At 42.0% G+C, this 25362-nt stretch overlaps 1 protein-coding gene across 11 annotated transcripts in view; it reads left to right on the top strand.

Annotated features, from left to right (window-relative positions):
• LOC137632617 (polyamine-transporting ATPase 13A3-like) overlaps nucleotides 1-25362 on the top strand; it is a 236480-nt gene that overhangs the window by 133482 nt on the left and 77636 nt on the right. For all 11 annotated transcript variants that reach the window (XM_068364671.1, XM_068364669.1, XM_068364673.1 and 8 more), the window contains one exon: nucleotides 3532-3741. In XM_068364671.1, coding sequence (XP_068220772.1) covers nucleotides 3532-3741 — 210 coding nt within the window. The remainder of the gene's footprint in view (nucleotides 1-3531; nucleotides 3742-25362) is intronic.

Here is a 25362-nt window from a genome sequence, read left to right on the forward strand (position 1 = left end):
GATCGTTTGAAATACCTAGCCTCTCCAACATGGTAGGTAACGAGCTAGAAAGAGTTCTTTGCCCTGTCAGAGCTCTGAAATTTTATCTTAATAGGTCAAAACCTATTCGAGGACAGTCAGAAGCCTTATGGTGTGCAATCAAGAACCCTTCGAGGCCCATGTCCAAAAACGGGGTTTCGTATTATATAAGGCTTCTGATTAGAGAAGCCCATTCTCACTTAAAGGAGGAAGACCTTGCTTTGCTGAAGGTAAGGACCCATGAAGTGAGAGCCGTAGCTACTTCGATGGCCTTTAATAAAAACCGTTCTCTGCAGAGCATAATGGATGCAACCTATTGGAGGAGCAAGTCAGTGTTTGCATCATTTTATCTTAAAGATGTCCAGTCTCTTTACGAGAACTGCTACACCCTGGGACCATTCGTAGCAGCGAGTGCAGTAGTAGGTTAGGGCTCAGCCACTACATTCCCTTAATCCCATAACCTTTTTTAACCTTTCTCTTGAATGCTTTTATTGTTGTTTTTATGGTTGTTACGGTAGGCTAAGAAGCCTTCCGCATCCTTTTGATTTGGCGGGTGGTCAATTCATTCTTGAGAAGCGCCTGGGTTAGAGGTTGTGTAGAGGTCCTTTAGTAGGGGTTGCAGCCCTATATACTTTAGCACCTTAGAGTTGATTCAGCCTCCTAAGAGGAACGCTGCGCTCAGTAAGGAAGATGAACTTAAAAAAAGGCAGAGTAACGGTTCAAGTCGACTTCCTTACCAGGTACTTATTATTTCATTGTTATTTTGAGATAACTGATTATATGAAATACGGGATACTTAGCTATCCTTTAATCTTGTACACTGGTTTTCACCCACCCCCCTGGGTGTGAATCAGCTACATGATTATCGGGTAAGTTTAATATTGAAAAATGTTATTTTTATTAGTAAAATAAATTTTTGAATATACTTACCCGATAATCGTGATTTAATTGACCCTCCCTTCCTCCCCATAGAGAACCAGTGGACCGAGGAAAAATTGAGGAGGTGTCAACAAGAAGTACTGTAGTACCTGGCCACAGGTGGCGCTGGTGAGTACACCCCCTTCTAGTATTGTGATAGCTGGCGTATCCCTCCCGTAGAATTCTGTCGGGCAACGGAGTTGACAGCTACATGATTATCGGGTAAGTATATTCAAAAATTTATTTTACTAATAAAAATAAAATTTTTTAATCAAAATTTCAAGAATTCATGCGCTATTCATTCTGACATGAAGAGCTTTGGCTAAAATGGAAACTCTGAAACTCTTGGGTTTTGCTGGAAAGAGGCACTGGTATATAGAGAAATTGTGTAAACTGTGCCCCCTTGTAGTTTACATCACTCTGATTTCTCTGTCGTCCTTTAGTCCTGGCAGTGGCTGGTCGCATTTATTTTTTGTGCTTTAAATTTTTTTTTTCGTATACTGTAGTACTTTTATGTCAGTTCATAGTTAGTAGTAATAGAAGAATATCTACCAAATCTGTTAAGATGAGCTTTATTTTGATAGTATACAATGTGAGGAAGTTACTGCATATGAAAGTGGATCCTCATTTGAAATGCGTTCCTTGCCAAGGAATCGTATGTACCTTACTTGTATGATGTACCCACCATACGACTTTATAAAAGGATCTTATGTATAGAGCGTAGTGGTTTTTAGGCAGTAGGATTGGAATTATTGAAAAAAAAATCCTGGAATCTCTTCAATCATGTATGAGAACTTCCTCTATTGCTTTAACATGAAGGTTTTAGGCTATGTTAGGCTCCTTTATATATCATATACCTATAACTACTATTGTTCCATCTTCAGGACAGGTCTTGCCAGTTAGCTACTCAAAGTATGTGTACAATTTGTTAATGTTAACCTCTTATATGAAGAAAACTTTCTCTCTTCTTTGGAGGAGGAAGTGAGAACTTGTCTTTCAAAAGAACTTGGAAAGAACAAGGGAGATAATTGCCCCAATCTGTTCTCACAAAGCTAGAAAGTGACTTTTCTTGACACCTCTTTCTTGGTTCTGACAGTATTTAGGAAGTGCTGGTAACACTCGAGCATGAGATGTTGAATTCTCTTGAAATAGTCTGTGGATCTCAAGGGGACACTATCGAGAATTGCTCGCATATTATTAACAGAGGATCGTTAAGTTGTAATATGGTATTGTGCAGTATTATTTGCTGATTTCTAATACATGTTGGGTGAGAATTAACTTGTAGTGAAGTCATTAGCGATAGTGTTAGGTCCTCCAGTATTGAAAGGTCTTCAGCTTAAAACCCAGTCAGGTATAGTTCAGTTGTTGTGCAAAAGAGTTTGAACCTCAGGTCAAGTGCCCTTCAAGTATCTTAAACAGTTAAAAGTTTGATTTAATTTAGTTTTAGCAACATTCAAAATAAGGGAATTACAGACTATCTTTGCTTTATTTTTATTCAACCATAAGGGTGCATTCATTTAACCTTTGTCCAAGAGGTTATCATGTACTTATCCCTCTCCTAAAGGAGATTTTTAGTGGCAGTGATGAGAACCATCTAAGTCCAGCTAGAGCATTAAAATGGGGCTTAGGGAGGATTTAACAGATCAGAGGTTAAGTTTAAAAATCTAAACCCCAAAATCATTTTAAAAAAGTGTTAATAATTATTTCAGGGAAGTCAAGTGTAGTTTTAATAATTGTCAATTTTAAGGTAGTTAATTCTCTTTTTAAATTTTTACTTACTGGATTGGATTTAGGAAGTAAATAATTTGGGTAAGATTTCATAATACAGCCTCAAGTTAGGTTAAAATTCAATGTTAGTTATAGGAATGATTTCAAGTTATCACTAGCAGTGACTATCCTTATTTAGGTAGGATATGCAGGCGGGTTGGCTAGACCATGGTTTGGTTTCTACCAAATTTGAGTCAAAGGTATGTTTTTCTGTTAAGTATTGATTTATTAATCTAGCTAATATTTAATTGGTAACTCTGTCCATCGTACCAGGACAATGTATTTTTCACCACATGTATTGCAGGAAGTTTTATTATAATAAACCTAATTTTCAAACTAAAATTGATTATTCCACTACCTCCCTGGAATTTTTAAGTTCCACATGCCTCGCCACTGTTAGTGGCTGTGAATTCGTTCTTCACTGAAGATGAATGAGAAATCAAAATGGCAATGAGGGACTCTTGTTTGCACAGCCTTTTTATTTACTACTAGCACCTTTTTCCAGATTTTCTGTCATTTCTCATATAAGAATGAATAGCACAAGAATTCTGGTAAGTATTAAAATTATTCATTTTAGTTTTAGATTTTTTTTTCAAGTAGAATATTTCCTTTTTTCATTCAGGGTTTTCATGTTTATTTTCACAAAACTATATTTTAAATATCATCCTTTGTCAAGTTGTATCAAATTCAATGAAGTATTGAATTAGAGAAGTGAAAAACTAAATTGAATCAAATATTTATCATTTATCTCTGTGATTATATAGTATATGAGCGATTTACTAAAAAAAAAATATTGCATTGTAACTTATTTTCATGCATTTCTCATAGACTGGAACCTTAACCGAAGATGGCTTAGAAGTATGGGGTGTACTTGAGGTTGAACAAGGCAAATTGAGTGCCCCTGTTATGGATGCCTCAAGTATTGGACATACTTCCCATCTGGTTGCGGGCATGGCTACATGCCACTCATTAACTTATCTACATGGGAATCTAACAGGTGACCCCTTGGATGTCAAAATGTTTGAGGCCACAAAGTGGGTAAGATCATTTTTTATTGGCATTTAATCTTGTGTATAGTTTATAGCCATTTTTTCAAGAAACTGGTTTCATTCTTGATGCTAAATTAGTTACATGCAAATTATGTCATTTTTCTTTCTATTAATGATGTACAGTTAATGGTAATAAGTCTTGATTTGTTTAAAAACATACCTATCCATTTAAAACCTGACATTCATGGTCTCTGGACATTAAGACTGGCCTTGTTCTCAAGTGACAGAAAAATAAAGCAAATCAAAGCTACTTGGCCTGCATCACCGAACCTTCTGATACCTGTCAGTTACCTACTCCACCTCATTTATATTGGTAAATTGTGGTATGCCTTTTAATTTTGAACTTATGAATATAAATATGTGGACTATTGATTCTAGATAGTGTGCTTAGTGTTTGAGTATTATTTTACTCTATTTTTTCCTTTGTGGGTCTCTTATCTACAGTACATGCAAGCTTTGTCATGTATGAATGTCCAGTGTAGTGAAGATTCACACCTCTGTGTCAGTTGCTACAGACAAGTATTTTTGCTACTGAGTCAGTCTCCTGGGAGTTGAGCAAGGATTAGCTACTTGCCTTTTCTAATGGCAATTGTTTGCAAAAAGGGCTGCTTACCAGAGAAAGATTTAAAGATCCTACCTCTTCATGTTTATGTCTCTTCCACACCAATTTTTTGGTCATGTCTCGCTTGGCAGCAGTACTTGTTGTAGAGTATTTCAGGATTACTTGAAGCCTGAGGGTGTTGTTTCTGAGACTCCAGATGTGGTCAGTGGTTTTCACCAATCCTTGTCTGACAAGTTGCTATTGAATTAATAGCTATTTATGTTTTTGTACAACTTGGTGGGGCAGCATGTTTTGAAAATGACCCATAAAGGATATTCTGTAGCCTATTCTCAAATAACGATACTCTCCTCCTGGGGGTTCAGTGGCAAGTGTTTCAAAGCAAACCAAGCTGTGACTATGCACCTGCATAGACCCAGTACAGCAACAGCAGCTGTATATCGGAGTCAGCACCTCTTTGGCATTTCTAAGGGGCATCAAGAGTTGATCTGCTTATTATGATCCTCAGTACAGATTTACTTCATAGCCCAAACCAAAACTGGGCAACATCAAAATTGGATGCATTTTAGGGACAGCACAGATGTGTATGCCTTTCGTTCAGGCACTCAGATTCTTAAAGGTAATGTTAGTTTCATTGTACGGTACTGACTTTAACAGGAGAATTTTTCTGGCTTTGTGTCCCAATTATAAATTTTTCATAAATTTATAATCCTTTGAGTTAGATTTTGTGCTTGAAAAATTAATTCTTTAATTCAACATGTTCAGTTGAAAATTCTTTATAGGACTTGGAAATTGCCACAGTAGGGCTGAATATTTTAGAAATCATAACCTTGGCTCCTTGCAAGTCATTTCAATATAGTTCATTGAGAGAATTTTCCCTTCAAGATGGTTTTTCTTTAGCATTTTTGTCATCAGGAAGTAAGAGTGAACTTCATGTAGTTAAAGGAAACATGCCTTTTAGAGAGGTATAGTTATCAGTTCTTTATTATTTTTTGCTCTGGAGTTCATTGTCATATTATGCTTTACTTGCCTTCCACTTTTCTGAAAAAAGATATGCATAACCCTGGTAGAGACATCTATTTACCGTATATCCTGGATGGCTATTAAAAATCGTTATGTATCCTCTGAAGGCTTTCTGTTCTCTGATCATCAGTTCATACCAGGAAGCATATTTTGAAGAATACAATATCTTGTTTGCTTGAACAGATCTTCATTAGAGTTTATGATGAAGGCAGTGGAAGGGAATTGAAGGCGTCAGTACATGAGCGAAGTTTTTTTTGACTAGTTAGTTTTTCAATGCAATTTTGATGTGAACTTTTATGAATAATACAGGGACTTGATGTCAGTCAACATTCGCTAACTTTTATATTTGATACTTTTTCAATGGGTCCATCACTGGGTCCGAGGTAGGTTTTTCCTTTTGAGTGATGGTACAAGAGATTCTTCATCTGCTTTCCATCTTAATGGTATGCTGACAGATATAGATTGTCCAGGTTATCAGTGTCTGTCTACCATTTATGATAATCATTACCGTCTCAACTGACATATGTAATTACATATTTTCTAGATTGGGACCTTTATTTTTTACAAACTTTTTCTTAACTCAGTTTTAGAATATGGTACTGTTGTAGATTCTAGGATCATTACATAGATGCTTAAAGTACCATTCATTACCTTTGGGATTTGAGGAGCATGAATCTCCCTCCTAAATTCCTTCATCATAGGAAAGGTGAGGTAAAAGTGTTTTAGTCACCTTCGGATGACACAACGCCCAGACGAGGCTGGCGTCAAGCTTCCAGACCTCTGAAGAGGAAGGTGGACACAGTCAATCAGCGTCCTATCATGATACCATAAGCTTCTGGTTGTAGTCTTTGGACCAGTCCTGAGCATTTTTTATTCTACCGAAGAAAGCTCTACTGCCAAACATCCTTTAGGACGTCGGCAACTGTCAGGAAACATCCAACTCACCCAGTTGCAGGACAGCTGTCTGAGCTTAGCATGACCTCGGTTCATGCTCCTCCTCCACCGTCAGACTGGTTATCGTTCTCTGGATGCTCTGCGCGTTCTTAAAACGGTGTAGAGAGTCATGGGGTCCTTTGACTGGCCAGACAGTACTACATAGGACCCTTCTCTCTGGTTACGGTTCTTTCCCTTTGCCTACACAGACACCGAATAGTCTGGCCTATTCTTTACAGATTTCCTCTGTCCTCAAACACCTGACAACACTGAGATTGCCAAACAATTATTCTTCACTCAAGGGGTTAACTACTGCACTGTAATTGTTCAGTGGCTACTTTCCTCTTGGTAAGGGTAGAAGAGACTTCAGCTATGGTAGGCAGCTCTTCTAGGAGAAGGACACTCCAAAATCAAACCATTGTTCTCTAGTCTTGGGTAGTGCCATAACCTCTGTACCATGGTCTTCCTCTGTTTTGGGTTAGTGTTCTCTTGCTTGAGGGTACACTCGGCCACAATATTGTATCTAATTTTTCTTCCTCTTGTTTTGTTTAAGTTTTTATAGTTTTTATAGGAAATATTTATTTTAATGTTGTTACTATACTTAAAATATTTTATTTTTCTTTATTTCCTTTCCTCACTAGGCTATTTTCCCTGTTGGGGCCCCTGGGCTTATAGCATCCTGCTTTTCCAACTAGGGTTGTAGCTTAGCATTTAATAATAATAATAATAATAATGATTTGAACTACACGCTTTATGAATGTTGGTCGTGTTTGACATATATTTTTTTGACCAAATAGAATGTTTATTTTATATAAATCTATCATTTATATGATCGGGTTCCCTTCTCCAACATCACTAAGCATCACCCTTATGTTTTCACTGGCAGTAAAAAAGAAATTGAACTTTTCATTATGGGTATTAGACTGTTGAGGTAAAGGTGGCATATTTGGCTTTGTACTGCTCTTCTGTCTGTTCATTAAAAGAAAGTAATGCCCACACAGTCTTCGACCAAAAATGCAGGTTTTAGGTAAAGGATGAGTGTGCATAAAAGCTGGATTTATTCTAAAAGAAATATGGTATTTTTCCGGTTAAAAATTGATAATAATTTACGTTGTCTAGCAACTCTGAGTCACTACATGAATGGTCTTAAAATATCAGAGGTTTAAATAACAACTGGAAATTTTTCCTTTCCCTGGCTTTTAATGATTATACTACCATTAGGATAAGGAAATAATTATGAAGTGAAAGAATTTTTTTTGGGCCTTCATACAGATTGTATTGGTTTTAATGTCATACAAGGTTTATTTATTCTCAGAATTTGTATATGATGTAATATAAAATAGGGAAAAATATTAGAAAGTTTTCATTGTTTTTGAAAATATATTAATTAGAGAAGGAAATGTATTAATGAGAATCTGATGTCTACTATTCAAATAGTTATAGATATGGTTAAAGAAGTACAGCAAAAAAAAATGAAATTAAGTAAGTGGGAGAAGAATTGATTTATATGTTAGGATTTATTCCCACAGTTGACAGATATAGGCCTACATAGGTAATAGGTAATACTCCAAAATTTTTTTCAACCTTTGTCATGGCACATATGAGAGCACCTCTATATTCAGCCAAAGCTACTCCTAAGCATTAGAAGAAGGTGACAACTTGGAGAAAGTGTATAACTTTATTTCTGTGGGCCAGTTGTTCCACGGAAACAAAGAGCACTGCAGTATTTTAAGAAATGCAAGTGTCACATAGGTTATTATTTTCATCATCATCCTCATCGCCTAGAGAGTGAAAACTATATCCTTGCTGGAAAATCAATAAAGTATCCTTATACAAGTTCATTAAAGTTAATTTTTCAATATTTAACTTAGCCGGTGATTATATAGCTGCAACTCTGTTGCCCGACAGACAACTCTACGGTAAAAACTCGCCAGCGATCGCTACACAGGTTGCGGGTGTGCCCAACAGCGCCATCTGTCGTCCAGATACCCAGTACTCAATGTAAACAAAGACTCAATTTTCTCTCTGTCGAGCTATCGACAAGACGTACTTACTCGCTGTTGCTAAACGAGTTTTTTCACAACTAATTGGTGAAGTACTTTATTCTAGTTTTGAGCTTTCGCTATGCAGGTGTTTTATCTTCATCTTAAATCTTGAACTCGTTTTGGATAGATTTAATTATGGTGACAAAGAGAGTATGGACTTTCTTTCACTTTTAAATGGCCGACCCTTCCCTTAGACGGAAGTGTGTTTAGGCTTTTAGTAATTATCTTATCACGTTATAGATTTTCCTCTATATATTTTATATCTCTCCGCCTTTATTAGGCCTCTTCGATTAACTTTCCATTTATTATAAACATATAAAAATAAATTTTAATGTTTTGTTTATATAGACCTTTCCTGAGAGTAGGCGGTCCTAACTTGGAAACCGAAGTTAATCAACGTTGAGCCCTTTATATCGTAATTAGCTTTTAAAGAGCTAAGGATTTAAAACTTTTTAAATGTAATATTTTATGAAAGAATTTCTTTGATAGTCTTCGTACTGTTTTCAAAGATGAACTAACGTTTAGTTTATTTATGCTACGCAGTTGTTGACGTTCAGGACGTTCAACATGCGCTCTATCGTTACGATAGAGAGAGAGTGTATCACGGTTTCACTTTGCAGTAAGAGTAAATCGATTCTGACGTTTTGTTCATTCTTTCTTAGCTTAAATGTTTTAAATTCTAATTTAAAGGAACTTTTTATTTGAAAAACCTTTCAGTTTTTTCCTTTAGTCAAATAACATGTTTTTTTGACGAAATATAATTGGGCTCTTCTCTTAGGTGCGAAATCAAGAGAGAAAGAGAGAGAGAGATAGAGACGGAGGGAGAGAGAGGAGAGAAAACGTTCCGTTCAAGCGGGTAACGTTGTTCTCGTGTTACTCGCGTCCCTAGTCGCTGTACGGGGAGGAAGGATAAAACGTTTTTAGGTTTTTATTCTCGTCCCCAGGCTATGTGCGGTGAGAGATTGAAAACGTAGTTTATATGAACTAGTGTTTAGTCTCTTTCCCAGCCACTGATTTTTTTATCTTAAAATATGTTTTTTGTTTTTTGCTGGTATTAATGAGCTTGCATTATACGACTGATTTCGCAATTACTACCTTTTAATGAAGGGTAGAATTGCGTGTTTCAGGTAGAAATCAGTAAAAGTTTCGATTTCAGTGAAATAAGTGCAAAACAGAAAATCGAAGTGATAAAGTGATATGCGCAAAGTGTTACAGTGTTGCGTCCGAGGGTTCGTCTGTTCGTGCCTGTCGTTCACCTAGTCCGGGACCTCTTGCATGCTCCCAAGCCCAGGGGAGAAGTAATGTCAAACGACTTATGGGTTCGAGAGGCCTTGATCAACGAACAGACGTTTTCCCTCTATGGTATCGGGTGTATCTTACCAAGATCTCCCCTACCATAAGACGAGAGAGACGTTGTTTCTCCTCGTCATCCGAAGGCTTTTCGCATAAGAAACCTGTCACAAGGTTTCGAAGCCCTTAAGCGAAAGTCAGTCCTTTCAGGACAGGTCCAGCGTCCTGGTTACAACCATTAGGACAGCTCTGACCCTATGCAGTCATCGGATAACTGCTCGCCGCCTAACAAAAGCGTAACACAGACTCCGAGAGTCTTTTTTTTGTTGGCAAAGTGTTGCGGTCACAGACGTTACCCTCGTCTCTTACCACAACCATTTCCGTTGATCCTTAATGGGTTGTATGGCAAGACATGCAGTATATGCTTGCCTCCCTTATGGAAGACTATTCTACCGATTAGTCCGTTGAGTCTAGCCGTTTATCTCATCGATATCCTGGCTTTCAGCCAACCTAACGTTCCTTTGTGCTTACTGTTGACGTTGGCGTAGCTTAGTCACGTCAGTCAGGTTGTTTAGAACCACACTCGATGCGGTCTCGTGTGGTTTTTCAGCCGCATTTGGACGTTAGGCCACTTGCTGATGCTCCGGTTGACGTTCAAGACGTTCACTAACAATCGGAGTTGACTTGTTTTGACGATGTGCGTCAACCTCCGCATTCTAGAGTTGTTTTGACTGCTCAGTCTAGGCAGTCAAAGCAGTCTCGAGTGGACGCTGTGCGTCCTCACGCACCTGTTGTGGTTGACAGTTCAGTTGTTGACAGTTCACAGACTGTCAAGCAGTTACATGACGTTGCGTTCTGGTCCGCTACTAATGCACCAGTGAGTGTGGACTCTGCTTGTAAAGCATTGCCACCACGGTAGGTCTCTCCCTTGCTTGAGACTCAGCTTTTATCGGACAAGGTTCCTGTAGATGAGGAAGTTGCTGTTCCCCCTCCTACTGATATTCCCTTGAGGACTCTGTCAGATGGAGAGGAGCCTAAAGCTGCTTTGCCTCCTATGGACTTTAATTAAATCATGATGATTTTTTTTAAGGATCTTTGTCCGGATCTTTTTGTAACTGCTGCTCCTCGTTCGCCTAAACGTCAGAGCTTACACTAGGCCTAGCTACTTCGAAGCCGTTGTTTTTAAGCTAGTGCTCTCTCGCTCTCCTAGAGAGCTTTACGTTGGCTAGGCGACTGGTTTTTCACCAGGAGGAGTTTGGGGGATATAGCCTTTGCTTTCCCTTCTTTTAAACTGGTTTTAGAGCGAGAGTCTGATATGACACGAGAGAAGTTCTCGGCTTGGGAGTTCATGCCTCTGCCCAGATAGACTTCTCAATTCTCGTAGACTCTCCCTGGCGCCTGGCCAGGAGACGCTCCAAGTTGTTTACAGGTCAACTTCACAGCTGTTTTCGAGCCTTTGAAGTTTTGCTGTACAATTATGTCATGCATAACAAGGCTTTCAGGGATGGTAAGCGGTACCGCCTCAGTCGCTAACCCCGTCTGTTGCCACACCTGCTCCCGTAGACCCTAAATGGGCTTTGCTGCAAGACATGCAGTCCAAGCTTGCGTCCTTGATAGAGGACTTTAATGCGGAGAAGGTTGCTACCGAACCTTCTGGCCAACAACCTTCCAACCGGTCGGTTGTGCGCCCTGTTGACGCTGAGGTAACCTACTCGCGTCTGCCAGTTGAGGTGGTTCCTCCACCGATGCGACCCAGTGTGGGTTGCCAGCCGCACGTTGACGTTAAGCGACGCTCGGAGGTGGTGGTTGACGTTCAGGACGTTCAACAACCAGCAGAGGTGACTTGTTTTGACGCAGTGCGTCAACCTCAGCAACCCGGTAGGGTGTTGACTGCACAACCCAGACGGTCTAGACAGTCTCGGGTTGACGCTGTGCTTCCTCGCGCACCCATGGTTGTTGACAGTTCACAGACTGTGCAGCAGTTCCATGATGTTGCGTCCGGCTCCGTCACGCATCCACCAGTGCGACCGGACTCAGCGAGCCAGACGTTGCCCACTCCGTTGCTGTTTCCTCATCAGTTTTCGGATGAGGAACCCTCTGATGAGGACGTTGCTGAACAACAAGACGATCAGCCACCAGAATAGATCAAGCCCTGCTATCCATCCAGAAGATGCTGAAGAAGGAACGCTGCTCAGTCAGGCTGTGGATGAGTCTGGTAGGGACGCTGTCATCCGTGGAACAATTTGTGTCACTAGGAAGACTACACCTCCGTCCTCTTCAATACCATCTAGCTTTTCACTGGAAAAAGGACAAGACGCTAGAAGCGGTCTCGATCCCGGTTTCCGAAAAGATAAAGTCTTGTCTGACTTGGTGGAAGGACAATATCAACCTAAGAGAGGGTCTTCCCCTGGCTGTTCAGACTCCCAACCACGTTTCTTCTCGGACGCAACAAGGAGGTACCCACTCACTGACGTTGTACGAGATCGCAAGGGACCTGCTCATCTGGTCAAAAGGTCAAGACATCTCCCTAGTAACGAGGTTCATCCAAGGCGACTTGAACGTCATAGCAGATTGTCTCAGTCGGAAAGGGCAAGTAATTCCAACCGAATGGACCCTCCACAAGGATGTGTGCAAGAGACTTTGGGCCACTTGGGGTAAAACCATCCATAGATCTCTTTGCAACCTCGCTGACCAAGAGGCTTCCAATCTATTGCTCTCCAGTCCCGGACCCAGCAGCAATACATATAGATGCTTTCCTCCTAGATTGGTCACATCTGGATCTCTACGCATTCCCACCGTTCAAGATTGTCAACAAGGTACTGCAGAAGTTCGCCTCTCACGAAGGGACAAGGTTGACGTTAGTTGCTTCCCTCTGGCCCGCGAGAGAATGGTTCACCGAGATACTTCGATGGTTAGTAGACGTTCCCAGTAGTCTTCCTCTAAGGGTAGACCTTCTACGTCAGCCACACGTAAAGAAGGTACTCCAAAGCCTCCACGCTCTTCGTCTGACTGCCTTCAGACTATCGAAAGACTCTCGAGAGCTAGAGGCTTTTCGAAGGAAGCAGCCAGTGCGATTGCTAGAGCAAGGAGAGCTTCTTCCATTAGAGTCTACCAATCGAAGTGGGAAGTCTTCCGAGACTGGTGCAAGTCAGTTTCTGTATCCTCGACCAGTACCTCTGTAGCTCAAATAGCTGTTTTTCTCTTATACCTGAGAAAAGGACGATCCCTTTCAGCTCCCACTATCAAGGGCTACAGAAGCATGTTGGCATCGGTCTTCCGGCATAGAGGCTTAGATCTTTCCAAACATAAAGATCTGCAAGACCTCCTTAAGTCTTTTGAGACCACCAAGGAGCGTCGTTTGGCTACCCCTGGATGGAATTTAGACGTGGTACTAAGATTCTTCATGTCAGATAGGTTGGAGCCGTTACAATCAGCCTCCCTGAAAGATCTCACTCTTAAGACTCTTTTCCTGGTATGCTTAGCCTCGGCTAAAAGAGTCAGTGAGATTCATGCCTTCAGCAAGAACATAGGATTTTCGTCAGAAAAAGCCACTTGTTCGCTACAACTTGGTTTTCTAGCCAAAAATGAGCTGCCTTCTCGGCCTTGGCCTAAATCTTTCGATATCCCCAGCTTATCGGAGATCGTAGGCAATAAACTAGAAAGAGTCTTATGCCCTGTTAGAGCTCTTAAGTTCTATTTAAAGCGTACTAATCCTTTACAAGGCCAATCTGAAGCTTTATGGTGTTCAGTTAAGAAACCATCCTTGCCTTTGTCAAAGAATGCTTGGTCAGACTTTATCAGATTGTTAATACGAGAAGCTCATTCACATCTGAGTGAGGAAGACCGAACTTTGCTTAAGGTGAAGACGCATGAAGTTAGAGCTGTAACAACTTCCGTGGCCTTTAAGCAAAATTTATCTCTGCAAAGTATAATGGACGCAACCTATTGGAGAAGCAAGTCAGTGTTTGCGTCATTTTACTTGAAAGATGTCCAGTCTCTTTACAAGAACTGCTACACACTGGGACCATTCGTAGCAGCGAGTGCAGTAGTGGGTGAGGGCTCAACCACTACAATTCCCTAATTCCATACCCTTTTAATCTTTCTCTTGAAATGTTTTTATTGTTGTTTTTTGGGTTTTCCGGAAGGCTAAGAAGCCTTTCGCATCCTGGTTGATTTGGCGGGTGGTCAAAGTCATTTCTTGAGAGCGCCTAGATTAGGGGTTTTGATGAGGTCCTGTTGTATGGGTTGCAACCCTTGATACTTCAGATCCTAGGGGTCGATCAGCATCCTAAGAGGATCGCGAGGCTCCGTAAGGAAGACGTACTTAAAAGGCAGAGTAATTGTTCAAGTCGACTTCCTTACCAGGTACCTATTTATTTTGTTTTTGTTATTTTGATAACTTCTAAAATGAAATAAAAACTCTTAGCTCATAAAAGTGTAAGCATATATTGCTGGTCTCTACCCACCCTCCTGGGTGTGAATCAGCTATATAATCACCGGCTAAGTTAAATATTGAAAAATGTTATTTTGATAATAAAATAAATTTTTGAATATACTTACCCGGTGATTATAAATTAAAGGACCCTCCCTTCCTCCCCAATAGAGACGCAGTGGGACGAGGAGAAAATTGAGTCTTTGTTTACATTGAGTACTGGGTATCTGGACGACAGATGGCGCTGTTGGGCACACCCGCAACCTGTGTAGCGATCGCTGGCGAGTTTTTACCGTAGAGTTGTCTGTCGGGCAACAGAGTTGCAGCTATATAATCACCGGGTAAGTATATTCAAAAATTTATTTTATTATCAAAATAACATTTTTCTAATACTGTATAATATTAAGATATACAAAGGATTTTTCCTGTAGTATCTTACACAGGTACGCCTCAACTAGCGAACGAATTCCATTCCGAGTACTTATTCACAAGTTTGCTTAATTCTGAGTCGAAAACAGTTTGCCTAGGTGTCCAGCATTATCATTAACATGAGGCACATAGACATAGCGCTGTACGATAATAGTTTTCTATCAACATAACTTGGCCTTTTTTGATAAAAAGAAAACTTATAATCAATAAAAATCTTTAGTGCTTCCTTAAAAAAGTGCCATTGAAATACATAGAATAAAGTTTATACTCTAAATCCCATTTTGTCAGCAGTCTAGGCTTTTAAAACAATGTTTTTTTTTTTTGTCTTTGGTCAGCAGACAATATTCTCTATCATACTTTCAGTTGCTATGAGAAACTTGTAGCCTACCCCTATCTTAGGAAAAGCAGTACCTTTTTTAAGTCTTGCAGAAAATAAATATATTAGATCTGGAGTAATTAAAAACGTGGTAAAATCATCACAAATACTGTCGACATATGGTCAAAGCTGCTGCTATGATTTTTTTATAGTTTTTATGCATTACTGTTAGCTGATAACATATCGTACATATATTTTTAGACAATTTACATGCCTGTAAAAATTATAACAAAGTTTAGTTGCTGTACCAGAATTTCCTTGAGTACCTTATGGGAGCCCATTCGTAATGGCAAATCATCGTAACTTAAGACTATCGTAACCTGAAAACGCTTTTTTTTGTTGGGGGGGATGATTATGAATATTAGTCTTGGAACTAATTTACCATGTAAGTTGAGTAAGACTGTATCTTGGTAATGAAATTTGAAATGCTAAAAAAAAAGACCATATTCATGCAGTGACTGTAACATTTTCATCCAGTTATAATCGGAGGAATTGTTAATTCATAGACATTAACGGTTAATAATTTAATCGGAAAAATTTCATAATTTTATTTCCCTCTTAATGCATTTTGGCTCCGGGCACTCATGTAAGCTGAGCACTTTAGTTGAAAGTGATTGAATGGTTATGCACATGGCTTAAAACTGCTCTGGAGTGTGAATTGAGGTTAAGGTTGTCTGTGAGTTTTGTAATATAAAGATGAAAGTCAATGTATCATCTCTTCATGTTTGTAATTCTTTATATAATGATCTGCAATTCTTCTTTAGTAAAGGCCATAGGTTACTTGTATATTCATGTACATGAATTAAAATTTTTTTTTTTTACTCTATCAAACTCGCCTCTAATGTAAATAGATGTACCCTTATTTCTCTTTAATTCTATTTATATTTATATCTTTTGCATTTTTTTTGTTACATAATAGTACCCCGGTTGACAAGACTAATAAGTTCTGGGAGCGAGCTCGCAACCCAAAATTCTTGTATCCTGAAACAATTTTTCCCTTAAGAAATAAAAGAAATTCATTCAATGTGTTCTATGCATTCATAAATTCAAATATACTATACTGAATACTAAATTTTCAATATCAAACTTACCCGATGATCATATAGCTGCATCCCTGCTGCCCGACAGAAAAAACCTACGGGAGGAATACGCCAGCGATCGCTATACAGGTGGGGGTGTACATCAACAGCGCCATCTGTCAAGTAGGTACTCTAAGTACTCGATGTCAACAACGAACCAATTTTCCCTCTGTCGTGCCACAGGCAAGACCTACTAAATACGCCGTCCCTAACTGGATTTGTTTTCACAACGATTTGGTGAAGTACACTATTCCAGTTTTGAGCTTTCGCTATGCAGGGAATTTATCTTCATTTCAAAACTTGAACTCGTTTTGGATAGATTTAATTATAGTGACGAAGAGAGTATGGACTCTCTTTCACTTTTAAATGGCCGACCCTTCCCTTAGACGGAAGTGTTGGTGACGAAGAGAGTATGGACTCTCTTTCACTTTTAAATGACCGACCCTTCCCTTAGACGGAAGTGTGTTTAGGTTTTTGGTAATAACAAGTTATAGATCTATTTATTTTATATCTCTCCGCCTTTATAGGCCTCTTAGATTAACTTTCCATTTATTATAAACTTATAAAAATTAATTTTTCAATATTAATCTTACCCGATAATCATGTAGCTGTCAACTCCGTTGCCCGACAGAATTCTACGGAAGGGATACGCCAGCGATCGCTATACAAGAGGGGGGTGTACTCACCAGCGCCACCTGTGGCCAGGTACTGCAGTACTTCTTGTTGACACCACCTCAATTTTTCCTCTGTCGTGCCTCCGGCTAGACCTACATGGATACGCTGTTGATTCTGGAGTTTTTGCTCACGATTTGGTGATGTATTTGCTCTAGAGTTTAGCTTTCGCTATTCAGGAAGTTTTATCATTAGCTTAGCTAGCTTTTGGAATTAATTTGATTAATTATGGTGACGAAGAGAGTATGAACTCTCTTTCACTTTTAAATGGCCGACCCTTCCCTTAGACGGAAGTGTTGGTGTCTAAGAGAGTATAGACTCTCTTTCTTAATTTTGCTTAACAAAAGTTATAGATTTATTTTATATCTCTCCGCCTTTTATAGGCCTCTTCGATTAACTTCCTTTTATTATAAACTTATTAAAATTAATTTTCATTTTTGTTTATATTCGACCTTTCCTAATAGTAGGCGGTCTTTTCTTGGTACCGAAGTTAATTAACATTGAGCCCGTCATTTCGGTTTTACCTGTTAACATATTATGCTATTTTAATGTTTTTGAAAGAATTTCTTTGATAGTCTCGTACTGTTTTCAAAGTTGAACTAACGTTTTGTTTTGTCTCTGCAGTTGTTGACGTTCAGAACGTTCAACTTGCGCTCTATCGTTACGATAGAGAGAGAATTTTCACGGTGTCACGTTGCAGTAAGAGTAAACCGTTTCTAGCGTTTTGTTCATTCTTTCTTAGCTTAATGGTTTTAATTCTAATAAAGGAACTTTTTATTTGGGAAATCTTTCAGTTTTTTTCCTTTAACAATAATATGTTTTAACGATATATATGATTGGGCTCTTCTCTCAGGTTCTAAGTCAAGAGAGAGAGAGAGAGAGAGATAGAGACGGAGGGAGAGAGAGGAGGATAAACGTTTCGTTCAAGCGAGTAACGTTGTTATCGTTTTTGCTCTTCTCCCTAGTCTCTTTAGGGGAAGAAGGTAAACGTTTCTAGAGTTTTATTCTTGTTCTCAAGCTTTATGCGGTGAGAGATTTTAAACGTAGTTTATTTGATCTAGTGTTTAGTCTCTTTCCAGCCACTGAATTATTTGTCTTTCATTAGATTTTTCTGTTACATTGTAATTCTGTTTTCGCAATTACTAACTTTTAAGGAAGGATAGAATTGCGTGTTTCAGGTACAAACCACTTAAAGTTTCGAGTTCAGTGAAATAAGTGCAAACAGAAAATCAAAAGTGATAAGTGATAAGCGCAAAGTGTTACAGTGTTGCGTTCGAGGGTTCGTCTGTTCGTGCCAGTTGTTCGCCTAGTCTGGGACCTCTTACAAGCTCCCAAGCCCAGGGGAGAAGTAATGTCGAAGGACTTATGGGTTCAGCAGGCCTTGATCGACGAACAGACGTTTTCCCTCCGTGGTTTCGGGTGTATCTACACACGTTGCCGACGTGATCACCCCACCCACACAAAGACGAGAGAGCCCTTTTATTCCTCGTCTGCGGAAGAGGTTTCTCGCAGAAACCATGGACCAAATCTTGCAGCTTTTAAGTGCAAGTCGGTCCCTTCCGCACAAGTCCAACTCCTAGGTGTAGCCATTAGCCCTGGGTCAGTTCGGACTTGCTGCAGTACGACAACTGCACACCTCCCAGAGAGGCAAGGTGGTATCGCAACAGGCAGTAGCTCCGTCTGTTGCCGCACCAGCTGTTTTAGACCCTCAGTCTCAACGGACAGTAGCTCCGTTTGTTGTTGTCTTTCTTAAACTCTAGTGGTCTATGCTGCAGACAATGCAGTCTCAGCTTGCGGTGTTGATGCAGGAGTTTCAGGCAGAGAAGGTTAATACACCTCCTCCTGCGAACGCTCCTCCTCCTCTGCGCAGTACAATCTGCCAGACGTATGAGGTTGAGGTTCCTCAAGCTACCTCCATGCGTGAGCTGCCGCGTTGGGAGTTGCCAGATACCAGCGCTGTGCAGCAACCTCCACTTTCCTTGAGGCAGGAGCCTCTTACCATGCAGCAATCTCCTCAACAATGGGGGCAGGAGCCTTATGCCTTACAACCTCCTCTACCCTTGAGGCAGGAGTATCTTGCATTACAACTATCCTCGAGGCAGCAACCTCTTGAGGTACGACAACCTCTACCATCCTTGAGGCAGCCACCTCAACTCTCGCAACAACCACCTCCACTTTCCTCGAGGCGAGAACCTCAACTCTCGAGGCAAGCACCTCAAGAACCTCAACTCGTGAGTCAAGAGCCTCTCTCTGCGCAGCCACCTCAACCCTTGAGGCAAGCGCAACTCTTGAGGCAGGAACCTCATGCTATGAGTCAGCCACCTCAACGCATGCATCTGCCACTTTCTCCTCAGCTTGAGCCTCTTCCCATTCAACTTGAACCGCAGTCTATGCAGCATGAGCCTCTCTCTGCGCAGCTACCCCCTCAACCCTTGAGGCAGACGCAACTCTTGAGGCAGGAACCTCACAGGATCAAACCATGAGGCAGGAGCCTCATGCTATGCGGCATCCTCCTCAACCCATGAGGCAGGAGCCTCTTGCTATGCGACATCCTATGGGCTCTCGTGGCATGGTTGGTTTCGACCTGGCCTTTCATTAGAAGGGGCTAGTGTTCGATCCCAAGTATGAGGTAGAAATTTATTTCTATTTGAACACGATGTTGTGTTGATATTTATCCATATTGACTCATTAGAGGTAATTTGAATGAATTACTACCAATTGTGTCACGTGGTGGCCCGGGGAAATCTGATAAAACTCTCTGGTAAAGAGACTGATGTCTCACCAGGTAAATCCTCGGACAGCTAGATTAGTGTCAGGTTCAGATTTCTTTTAAGCAGCATGAGCCTCATCCCATGCAGCATGAGCCTCATCCCATGCAGCATAAGCCACACGCCATGCAACATGCTCTGCTTACCTTACAGCATGCTCTACATACAGCATGCTCTGCATACAGCATGCTCTGCATACCTTACCGCATGCTTCTCAGTCACACATCTTTGGTTGTTGCCAACTCACTAGACTGTCAAGCAGTTTCATAACGTTGCCTTCTAGTCTGCTGCTTTTGCACCAGTGAAACCCTCACTGAGAGAACTTAGCTTTTCTCGGATATGGTCCCTGTAGATGAGAAAGTGCTATTCTCCCTCCTTCTGATATTCCCTTGAGGACTCTGTCATTTGGAGAGGAGCCTTTAGCTGCGTAGCCTCCTATGGACTTTTATTTAAGCATAACATGCTTCCAGGGAAGGTAATGGTTCCACTTCAGTCGCTAACCCCGTCTGTTACCACACCTGCTCCCATAGACCTTGAGCTGTGTTGCAAGACATGCAGTCCAAGCTTAGTCCTTGTTAGAGGATTTTTTGTTTACGGAGTCAGTGTGTCACTGGGAAGACGTTCAACAACCAGCAGAAGTGACTTGTTGTGACGCAGTGCGGCAACCTCAGCAACCCGATAAGGAGTTGTTTGTACGACCCAGACAGTCTAGACAGCTTCGGGTTGTCACTGTACTTCCTCGCTTCCCCATGGTTGACAGTTCACAGACTGTGCAGCAGTACCATGATCTTGTGTCCGGGTCCGTCAGACGACTGGCTTTTAAGAGCTCCCACAAGTCGTCGCTGTCTGGAGATTCTCAGATGGACTATGGATCTGACCAAGGAACTGGGCCTCCTGGTCAATTTTGAGGAGTCCCAGCTCGTCCCATCCCAGACCATTGTCTACCTGGGTATGGATCTTCAGAGTTGAGCTTTTCGGGCTTTTCCGTCGGCCCCAAGGATCTTCCAAGCCCTAGAATGCATCCAGAGCATGCTGAGAAGGAACCGATGCTCAGTCAGGTAGTGGATGAGTCTAACAGGGACACTTTCATCGCTGGCCCTGTTCATCGTGTTAGGGAGACTCCACCTCCGCCCCCTTCAGTATCATCTAGCTGCTCACTGGATAAAGGACATGACGCTAGAGACGGTCTCAGTTCCTGTTTCCGAAGAGAGGAGGTCTACTCTCGCGTGGTGTAAGAACAGCTTTCTTCTCAAGGAAGTCTACCTTTGGCTGTTCAGAAACCCGACCGCCGTCTCCTCTCGGACGCATCAGACACGGGCTGGGGTGCGACTTTGGACGGACAGGAATGCTCGGGAACATGGAATCAGGAGCAAAGGACACTTCACATCAATTGCAAGGAGTTGTTGGCGGTTCATCTGGCCTTGATAAACTTCAAGTCCCTCCAGCTTAACAAGGTGGTGGAGGTGGACTCTGACAACACCATAGCCTTGGCTTACATCTCCAAGCAGGGAGGGACTCATTCGTGGAAGTTGTTCTAGATCGCAAGGGACCTCCTCATCTGGTCAAAAGATCGAAAGCTCACGCTGGTAACGAGGTTCATTCAGGGCGATATGAATGTCATGGCAGATCGCCTCAGCCGGAAGGGTCAGGTCATCCCCACAGAGTGGACCCTTCACAAGAATGTTTGCAGCAGACTTTGGGCCCTGTGGGGTCAGCCTACCATAGATCTGTTCGCTACCTCGATAACCTAGAGACTCCCGTTGTATTGTTCTCCGATTCCAGACCCAGCAGCAGTTCACGTGGATGCTTTTCTGCTGGATTGGTCCCATCTCGACCTGTATGCATTCCCGCCGTTCAAGATTGTCAACAGGGTACTTCAGAAGTTCTCCTCTCGCAAAGGGACACGGCTGACGTTGGTTGGCTCCGCTCTGGCCCGCGAGAGAATGGTTCATAGAGGTACTGCAATGGCTGGTCGACATTCCCAGGACTCTTCCTCTAGGAGTGAACCTTCTACGTCAACCTCACGTAAAGAAGGTACACCCAAACCTCCACGCTCTTCGTCTGACTGCCTTCAGACTTTCGAAAGACTCTCAAGAGCTAGGGGCTTTTCGAAGGAGGCAGCCAGAGCGATTGCCAGAGCAAGGAGAACATCCACTCTCAGAGTCTATCAGTCTCAAGGGGAAGTCTTCCGAAGCTGGTACCAGGCCAATGCAGTTTCCTCAACCAGTACCACTGTAACCCAGATTGCTGACTTCCTGTTACATCTAAGGAACGTAAGATCCCTTTCAGCTCCTACGATCAAGGGTTACAGAAGTATGTTGGCAGCGGTTTTCCGCCACAGAGGCTTGGATCTTTCCACCAACAAAGATCTACAGGACCTCCCTAGGTCTTTTGAGACCTCAAAGGAACGTCGGTTGTCCACTCCAGGCTGGAATCTAGACGTGGTCCTAAGGTTCCTTATGTCATCAAGATTTGAACCTCTCCAATCAGCCTCTTTTTAGGACCTCACATTAAAAACTCTTTTCCTCGTGTGCTTGACAACAGCTAAAAGAGTAAGTGAGATCCACGCCTTCAGCAGGATCATAGTTTTCACATCTGAAACGGCTACATGTTCCTTGCAGCTCGGTTTTTGCTAAACGAGCTTCCTTCACGTCCTTGGCCTAAGTCGTTCGAGATCCCAAGCCTGTCCAACTTGGTGGGGAATGAACTGGAGAGAGTACTTTGCCCAGTTAGAGCTCTTAGGTACTATCTAAAAAGGTCTTAACCTTTACGAGGACAATCAGAAGCCTTATGGTGTGCTATCAAGAAGCCTTCTTTTCCAAGGTCTAAGAACTCAGTTTCTTACTATTCAGGCTTCTGATTAGGGAAGCACATTCTCATCTGAAGGAAGAAGACCTTGCTTTGCTGAAGGTAAGGACACATGAAGTGAGAGCTGTGGCTACTTCAGTGGCCTTCAAACAGAACCGTTCTCTGCAGAGTGTTATGGATGCAACCTATTGGAGAAGCAAGTCAGTGTTCGCATCATTCTATCTCAAAGATGTCCAGTCTCTTTACGAGTACTGCTACACCCTGGGACCATTCGTAGCAACGAATGCAGTAGTAGGCGGGGGCTCAGCCACTACATTCCCATAATCCCATAACCTTTTAACCTTTCTCTTGAATACTTTTTATGGGTTGTACGGTCGGCTAAGAAGCCTTCCACATCCTTGTTGATTTGGCGGGTGGTCATTTCTTTCTTGAGAAGCGCCGAGGTTAAAGGTTGTGATGAGGTCCTTTAGTATGGGTTGCAGCCCTTGATACTTCAGCACCTTAGAGTTGTTCAGCCTCCTAAGAGGAACGCTGCGCTCAGTAAGGAAGACGAACTTATTAAAGGCAGAGTAATGGTTCAAGTCGACTTCCTTACCAGGTACTTATAATTTCATTGTTATTTTGAATAACTGATAATATGAAATACGGGATACTTAGCTTCTTGATATACATGTACACTGGTTTTCACCCACCTCCCTGGGTGTGAATCAGCTACATGATTATCGGGTAAGATTAATATTGAAAAATGTTATTTTCATTAGTAAAATAAATTTTTGAATATACTTACCCGATAATCATGATTTAATTGACCCACCCTTCCTCCCCATAGAGAACCAGTGGACCGAGGAAAAATTGAGGTGGTGTCAACAAGAAGTACTGCAGTACCTGGCCACAGGTGGCGCTGGTGAGTACACCCCCCTCTTGTATAGCGATCGCTGGCGTATCCCTTCCGTAGAATTCTGTCGGGCAACGGAGTTGACAGCTACATGATTATCGGGTAAGTATATTCAAAAATTTATTTTACTAATGAAAATAACATTTTTATGTTTGTTTATATGCGACCTTTCCTAATAGTAGGCGGTCCTTACTTGGAACCGAAGTTAATTAGCATTGAGCCCGTCATATCGTATTTCCTTTTAAGAATTTATACTTTTTTAAATTTTAATGTTTTTGAAAGAATTTCTTTGATAGTCTCGTACTGTTTTCAAAGATGAACTAACGTTTAGTTTAGTCTCCGCAGTTGTTGACGTTCAGAACGTTCAACTTGCGCTCTATCGTTACGATAGAGAGAGAGTATTTCACGGTTTCACGTTGCAGTAAGAGTAAACCGATTCTAGCGTTTCGTTCATTCTTTCTTAGCTTAAATGGTTTTAATTCTAATAAAGGAACTTTTTATTTGGGAAACCTTTCAGTTTTTTCCTTTAACGAATAATATGTTTTAACGATATATAATTGGGCTCTTCTCTCAGGTTCTAAGTCAAGAGAGAGAGAGAGAGATAGAGACGGAGGGAGAGAGAGGAGAATAAACGTTTCGTTCAAGCGGGTAACGTTGTTCTCGTTTTTTACTCTTCTCCCTAGTCGCTGTAGGGGAAGAAGGTAAAACGTTTCTAGAGTTTTATTCTTGTTCCCAGGCTTTATGCGGTGAGAGATTTTAAACGTAGTTTATTTGATCTAGTGTTTATTCTCTTTTCCAGCCACTGAATTCTTTATCTTTCATTATGTTTTTCTGTTGCATTGTAAAACTGTTTTCGCAATTACTACCTTTTAATGAAGGATAGGATTGCGTGTTTCAGGTGCAAATCACTTAAAGTTTCGATTTCAGTGAAATAAGTGCAAACAGAAAATCAAAAGTGATAAAGTGACATGCGCAAAGTGTTACAGTGTTGCGTTCGAGGGTTCGTCTGTTCGTGCCAGTTGTTCACCTAGTCCGATACCTCTTACAAGCTCCCAAGCCCAGGGGAGAAGTAATGTCGAAGGACTTATGGGTTCCACAGGCCTTGATCGACGAACAGACGTTTCCCTCGGTGGTTTCGGGTGTATCTACACACGTTGCCGACGTGATCGCCCCACCCACATAAAGACGAGAGAGCCCATTTATTCCTCGTCTGCGGAAGAGGTTTCTCGCGGAAACCATGGACCAAATCTTGCAGCTTTAAGTGCAAGTCGGTCCCTTCCGCGCAAGTCCAACGGCCTAGGTGTAGCCACTGGGTCAGTTCGGACTCGCTGCAGTCATCCGACGACTGCACACCTCCCAAGAGAGGCAAGGTGGTACCGCAACAAGCAGTAACTCCGTCTGTTGCCGCACCAGCTGTTTTAGACCCTCAGTCACAACGGACAGTAGCTCCGTTTGTTGCCGTCTTTGGTAGACCCTAGTGGTCCATGCTGCAGACTATGCAGTCTCAGCTTGCTTCCTTCGTGCAGGAGTATCGTGCTGAGAAGGTTGACACTGCACCTGTTAACCTACAACCTGCCACGGTTGTGCGCTCAGCAGATACTGCGGCTGCCAGCTCCCACACTCCACCTGTGAGAGCTCCACCACCGATGCGCAGTCGACCCTGCCAGACGCATGTTCATGCTGCACCCTCCGTTGACATGCGTGAGCTACCGCATCAGCAGTGGGAAGGTGCTGTCAAGCTGCCGTGTTTTGATGCAATGCGGCATGCTCCGCAACCCACGGCAGTCCCTCCCACGCACCAGCACTCCGCTTTTGTTGTTGCCAGCTCCCACACTCCGACTGCGGAGAAGGTTGACGATGCACCCGTTGGCCTACAGCCTATCACGGTTGTGCGCCCGGCATGGCTGCCTGCTCCCACACTCTTGTTGTGAGAGCTCCTCCACCCATGCGCAGTCGACCCTGCCAGACGTATGCTGACTCCCACAGACACACGGAGCACTCCGTTGCTGTGCGTGAGCTACCACAAGCTGCCGTGTTTTGACACGGTGTGTCAGCCTCTGCAACACACTGTGGTTACCGCCACTCGCCTGCAGCAAACTAGTCAGTCAGGAGTTGAGGCTTCCCCACACAGCTTTGGTTGTTGCCAACTCACAGACTGTCAAACAGTTACATGACGTTGCCTTCTGGTCTGCTACTAATACACCAGTGCTGTATGTCCTCACGCACCTGTTGTGGTTGACAGTCCAGTTTTTGACAGTTCACAGACTGTCAAGCAGTTTCATAACGTTGCCTTCTGGTCTG

The sequence above is a fragment of the Palaemon carinicauda genome, chromosome 41 (genome assembly GCF_036898095.1).
Source record: "Palaemon carinicauda isolate YSFRI2023 chromosome 41, ASM3689809v2, whole genome shotgun sequence".
Classification (NCBI taxonomy): domain Eukaryota; kingdom Metazoa; phylum Arthropoda; class Malacostraca; order Decapoda; family Palaemonidae; genus Palaemon; species Palaemon carinicauda.